Source organism: Chinchilla lanigera, unplaced genomic scaffold (assembly GCF_000276665.1).
Source record: "Chinchilla lanigera isolate Chin_1 unplaced genomic scaffold, ChiLan1.0 scaffold00018, whole genome shotgun sequence".
Classification (NCBI taxonomy): domain Eukaryota; kingdom Metazoa; phylum Chordata; class Mammalia; order Rodentia; family Chinchillidae; genus Chinchilla; species Chinchilla lanigera.
Window position 1 is genome coordinate 17,203,964 of NW_004955419.1, and position 6,802 is coordinate 17,210,765.

Here is a 6,802-nt window from a genome sequence, read left to right on the forward strand (position 1 = left end):
CTGTTTTCTAAAAATATGCCTTTATAGATTTATATATGTATATTATAAAATCCATACATGTATTTACATGATTGCTAATACAAAATTACACACTGTGATACGTATGTATCTGTAGGTACACTCTTTCCACTCATCCCTGCTGTGCTCATCCCCACGAGGGAGGCGGAATCAGTGGGAAGCAGCTGCGGGCTGCTGGGCCCAAGGAACCCAAGTCGAGGCCTCACCAGAGATGCGGGATGGCAGCTGCAGAAGCAGCGGAAGCAGCAAGCTGCAGGCCTTGTTCCTCTGCAGGCCTGATGGGCAGCATCCAGAGGGTCCCAGCAGCCTCCCCTCATCCAACCTCTGGTGCCCACACTGCCTTCGCAGTAGGAGTGGCTGACCAGACCCCTCTGAGCCGTTATGTGGCTTGGACTTGCTAGGCTACCAAGCAATTGTATTTGAAGGGGGAGGGGGCTGTGGGAGGAAAATGAGCTCCCTCCCAGGCCTGGCCCCATGAAGGGGAAAGGACTGGACAGCTAAAGCCTGTAAAGGACCAGCAAAAACCCTGGGCCAGGCCTTGTAAGGGTTAAGGGCTGCTCTTAAGGAGGGTGGGAGGAGAGTGGTGGCAGCCAGGGGACAGGGGCCCAGGATGGCCTCAGTGAAGTTCGGAGATACTCTAGCTTTAGGCCCATGGCCACAGGCTGGGCCTCATGAGCCCACTGAGTGTCCAGCAGAGATGCATGCACTGGGTGAGGGGCTGTGCCTCCCCTTAACTCTGGGCCAGTGCCAGCCTCTCATCCTCACACCTCAGTCCCATGGTCAGTGTAGGCAGAACCAGGTCTGCGGTTTGAACTCTGGTCTGTGAGTGAAACGCTCAGTCTGTGGAGGAGAGTTACACCTGCTGGGCTACAATGGAAACACATTCGTGCTAAGCCAAGGTGAGACTGCCATTTAGGTTGGAAGACCGCAAGAAAAATTAGAAAATGTCACATAATTCATTGCACGCTGTTTTCCACATCTTTGTTTCTTACCTTCTGTCTATAATAACATCTCTTTCTCTCTCTTTCTTTCTTTCTGAAATATAAATATGTTTTGTGTGTATGTGCATACATGCATGTGTATGTGTGATATACGTACAGTATGGTTGTTTCAGTTTAGCCCTTCTTAGCATTCTAAGAAAATGCATATACATCCACTCATGTATGTGTGTGTATATGTACAACTCCCCTCCCCAAAATTCTCCTTGGCCCATTTTCCCCACAAGGGCAGTTTAGCCACACTGATTTAAACACTCTAAAATACTCTCTAGGAGACATTAGGACCTAATTACAGTAGGAACAGAGGCTAAAGTATGCCTTTCAGGTTGAGGGTGAGATTTCAGGCAGAATTTGGTGGGATGTGCTGGAGGCATAAATTTGGCACTAAAGACATCGACACTCACCACCTTCTACCCTCTGCTCCAGTCTCTGGCTAAGGGACCCAATCTCTGGCTAAGAGTCCTGGGACCCAAGCTGGTAACAGTTCCTAAGTGCAAACCTATGTTTTTGCTCCTGGATGGGCCTGGATATCATTGACCACAGGTACATCACTTGCCTCTTATAATAAAATGCTCAGAACCTGGATCTAACAAACACAAAGAAGCAAGCAGACAATACAAAGTCGAGCTTCAGAGCCAGGCAAGCCACCTACAGAGGAGCTCTCACCAGCGCTTCGCTGTAGGCCCTTCATTTCAATCCCAAGACCCTTAGCTACAGTTCCCCACTTCAGACTGACTACATGATGCAAATGTACACATAGACACCTACAGTGGCAAGGGCAACTAACAGCCTCGTCCCAAAGAGGAAAAAGTCAAAAACTGATATAAAAGAGGTATTTTCCAAAGAGGTAAGCTTCTTACCGCATCTTACTGGCCTAAGAAGACATCGTTGTAATGTACTACAGGCTATTGGAACAATTAGGACTCTGAATAATAACACAGGCCATATGGGAAAGTTAAATGATACCAGTGTGAGCTGTTTAGGACAGCTGCTGGGAAAAGATGGCAACATGGAGAAACGCCCCCTAGAGGATAGTAGTGGTCACTGCACGACGACTCTGCTGCATGGGATCCCCGGGCTAAAAACGACCTACCTCTGAATGTTATCTTCCAGTTGCTTGACTCTGAACTCATCCTCCTCAGACTGCCGCCGCCTGTCTTCCTCCTCCTCGGCCGTTCCAGCCGGTATACCCTGCAGCAGCCATTTTTCCCGAAGCACTTTGGACTGTGGGAATGAAGAAAAACAACAGACAAGATGTCAGTTTTCCATGCACACTTCCCTCTCCATCCCCAGCCTTGCTGTTTTAGCTCTGTTCCTCACCGGGGTTCGCTTGAATGGCTGCTTTCACCTCCTCCCTGGTTTGGGATTTATTTCTATCTTTTCTTTTTATTCAATTAAATACTTACTAAGAGCCTATCACAAAAAAATTCCTGCTTTATACAATTTCGGTTTTAGTCAAGAGACAACAGAGAACCATTTCTCTCTCTCTCTCTCTCTCTCTCTCTCTCTCTCTCTCTCTCTCACACACACACACACACACACACACACACACACACATACAGGTTTGTAGGTTTATATGCAAGTGCATGTATTTTTCCCCAAGATGGTGCTGGGGAATTCAAGAAATAGCACAGGGGGAGGGATTAGGTGGGTACAGATTTATTTATTCATACGATATGACCCAAAGGCCTCATTGATAAACGACATTTGACCAGAGACCTGTAGGAGGTAAGCAACAACCATGTAGTTACTGTGGAAAGTGTGCCCCAAGAAAGTGGTTGATGTCTATATTTTGGTATTCATAAAAAAACAGAAAAAATAGAGTAGATTGTATAATAAATACCCATGTAATTTCATCTAGATCTAACAATTATAAACATTTTTCTGTATTTTCCCATATATTTTTCACCAATGTATTGTGAAGTGTACATCAAACACTATGACATTTCACCCACAAATATTTCAGTACAAAATAGACATCTTTAAAAAACAAGGACATTTTGTATGCAACTACATTTCCATTGTAAAATGTCCCGCTTACCTAGTATCCAGTCCTTATTTAAATGTTCTTTTTAAAAGAGTTATCCGTCATGCTTCTTCTCTAAAACCTTTTAGTGACTCCCGAACATAACCAGCAGTGATCTCCACTATCACTAAAATCATATATCTCACCAGTGCCAGAGGACTAACAGACCATGGAGTGGGATAAAAAATTTTTGTTTCAGGTCAGTGATGGAGAGGGAACAATTAGTGCATTGAGAAAGGAGATGAAAACAGCTCAAACGAAAGGCGTGTTGAGACTCCTTAGTCCAAGCAGCAAGAGGAGGCAGGTGAGGGAGGTGTTTCCACTCGTATGTCCCCCTAGACAGCAGGCAGCAGGGACTGAACATCCACAGAGACTGGGCCTCGTGAGCCACAGCTGAGGACCAGACAGAGCACACAGGCAGGTCGGTGGTAATGGGAATGGAGCCCTGTGAGGACGCAGGGCAGGTGACCAAGCCTTCCTAGCATTAGTGGACCACCACAGGAGCAATAGGAAGAAAAGCTATGAGGCCGACAAACATGGAGTCAGGACCAGGTTCCCAGAATCCTTGGCACCACATCTGTCAAGAATTTTGCCTGATTCTATGAGACAGGGCAGTAACTGAAGCAAAGAGAGTGCCTATAGCCGCACATACAGGCTTGGAGTGGACTTTTTGTAGCTCTAGTCAGCAAAAGATGCACAATTCTACGGACTCATTTATTTGTTGGATTATGGGCTACTTATTAGGACCCTATAAAATGGGTTTTTAAATTACCAGTGTAGAGTAATAGTAAGTTAGATTTTACTAATGGTCCTGATTCACCATTCTGCAGAGAGAGCCCAGCGGCCTGTCATTCATCACCATGGTGACTCTGCTAGGCCCGCAGGAGCAAGTTCAATGCTGCTACAGCTCCTGTGCTTCCAGGACGAACCCTTTGATAGCAATGCATCATCAGTGGGTTTCCAGCCAGCCATGGGTTTTCTTGGTAGTTTTCTTGTCTTTTCATTATAAACCACTGAAGAGATCTGTTCAGTTATTCCTACAGTGCATAGAGAGGCAAATTTATAAGACTGGACCAAAAACGTTCTAATATTGACAAAGACATGAATGTGTTCATATGTTAAGGCATTGTGAACCGCACTGCTGAAGTGATTGTACGCAGGCTACTCTCTACTATCCTGCCTCTGCATAAGAGCACTCAAGAATCACTCTTGGAAGGCCAGCAGCATAGCACACCGTGTAGGCTCTGCATACAGTACTCAGCACCAAAAGCCGGCCAAATAAGAGTTACAAAATCACCAGGCACTGCTGTGATTGTATCTAACATGTAGAACCGTGTTCCAGCTTCTCTAACAGTGGTTTGTATGCTGATGGCCCAGCCCCTTATCCCTGAATCCCTTAAAGCCAGGTAGGTGCTACATCTTTTTATTCCTTCCATGACTAAAATGACGTGTGAGGTCGTAGCTGGGCATAATGAATACCTGTTGAAGGAGTGAATTATTGAGAAACTATGCATACACACTGCATTTTAGCAAATATAAGATCTGAGACTAATAAAGCTAGAAAAGAGCTTTGAGATCTCTAATCAACTTTCTTACCTACAAGTAAAGTAATTGATGTGAAGCAATTTTTTGAGGTAATCTAAGGAACCAGTAAGAAATGTCTGGCACAGTGGATAGACAGAGAAGGAAAGTAAAATACTAGTCAGGACTAGTACTAAGTCCTGTAGTCTTTTCTGAATCGTGCATTCTTGCCACCTCTTTCTAACCCTCTAATCCTTTCCTTCTTCCTCTTTGATGCCCAACAAGAGTTTGGTCTGGTCTTGAGATTTTGTTACATAATTCACCTCGCACAGGGAGAGGCCAACCCAAGACTTCTGTTGGAAGAAGTGAAGTCTTACCTTTCCCTCAGACTGTTTATAGGGGTAGGGGAGACGCAATAGGAAAAAGCATGAGATGCAAAGTTCCTTTACAAGGTGTACAATGCCCATCTGTTGAATGTTTTCAGATTTAAAATTTGCATAAGCTAATAACCAAGAAAAGTCTAAAAATTAGTAGTAGAGGTTCAAAATGGTGAAAGACAGGCTGAAGGTTTAACTCAGTGGTAGAATGCTTGTCTACCAGGCAGGAGGCCCTGGCTTGGTCCTTGGCACCAAAAAATGTTTAAAAAAGAAAAAAAAGGAAAAAGCAAAATGGTGAAAGAAAACAAGGGTTAATATCTTTGTAGCAAGGCTCCTGATACATTTGGGCTATTCAGCACATGACCTTGGTGGGCTGATAAGAAATATTTTTCCAGGTCACAATGCAGTCCTTAATCTTTTTTTCCCTCAGCCGTCTCTTTAAAATATAACCACAATTTTCATAGCTTGCATTGGAAGAAAACTCTAGTCAGGTTCCCCAGCTCATGAATAAGTAATCCAAAGGCAGCATATGTACTGAAGCTGTGATATTAGCAGTTTTATTCTGACAGTGCTGACTGTGTCAGACAAACCTTTATGAATGTGGCGGTCCCAGAGGAATGTATGTTGCAATTTGTCCAGAGTGCAGACTCTGTAGTGGGACTTTGAACAGACCAATAAAACAGACAAATCAGCAAAGAGGCAAAAGAGAATATTAAGTTCAGTCTGTTCCAGCATAACATAGTCATTGATTTATTTTCTTAAAACTAACATTATCACAAGTCATATTATTAAAACAATACAAATAAATAATTGTTTCTGTGGGAAAAAAAGCCAAGATAGTTTTTCAAAAGAAGAATAATGATGGCTCTTGCCTTATGAAATAATATATTAAAAAGCTATAGGGATTAAACAAGAATAGTCCTGAGTCAGGATCAGGCAGATTAATGGAAGAAAAAGAATCCACACACAGTAGACTTGAGTATAACAGAGAAATATGTATGTGATAAAGGTGACATTTAAACCAGTGAGGGAAAAGATGAATTAATCAATAAATCATGTTGAGACAAGTGGTCTCATATAAATAAAATATAAATAAATACACCTTATAGGAAAACAAATTCTAGATGAATTAAAAATATTGAAGTTGCCCTCCATGGGGGTACATGCCTATAATTCCAACACTCGGGAAGCTGAGACAGAAAGATCACTGTGAATTCAAAGCCAGCCTAGGCTACCTAGTGAGTTCAAAGCTGGCCTGAACTACATATCCAGACCTTGTCTCAAAAAACTAAAAACAAAACAAAACAAAACAAAAAACTACTGATGTAGCAGCCTTACAGGTAAATGTTTGAGATGGAAATCTTCCCGAGGATGACATGAAAGTCAGGAATCATCAAGTAAAATGCTGCTAGATAGGATTTTATAAAAATTATAAATTTTTGCATGGGAAGTTAAAAGAGCCCACAAACAAAAATGAAATAAAATTAAAGGTAGATGCAGTCTTATTTTGCCCACAGGCTGATGAAGCTGTGAAACAAGGGTTAAATATCTTAATCTAAACAAATATGTTGGGGGAAAACACAGAAGTATACACCCCTATGTGGGTCATATCTGGGTGGTGTGAAGTTGATATTTTTTCTTAACATGCGTTGTACTTTTAAGACTAGGTTTTGCAATGACCATACATTCCTTACTTTTATGATAGGCAAAAATATTACAGCTATTAAAATTGCTTATTGGTTCCATTTGTGAATATGTCTTAGGAATTCTTACATCAAAAAATTAACTATTAAATATAGTTAAGCATCTTCTAAAAAGAAGTCTGCTGGTGAAACTACTGTGGAAATCAGTTTGGAGATTCC

The 6,802-nt window shown here is 42.4% G+C and overlaps 1 protein-coding gene across 1 annotated transcript in view; it reads right to left on the minus strand.

Annotated features, from left to right (window-relative positions):
• Positions 1 to 6,802, minus strand: part of LOC102017879 (A-kinase anchor protein 2) — a gene marked incomplete at its 5' end in the record, with an annotated part of 466,044 nt that overhangs the window by 263,698 nt on the left and 195,544 nt on the right. The window contains 1 exon segment of the mRNA XM_005382747.2: positions 2,110 to 2,240. Within this exon segment, the coding sequence (XP_005382804.2) occupies positions 2,110 to 2,240 (131 nt within the window).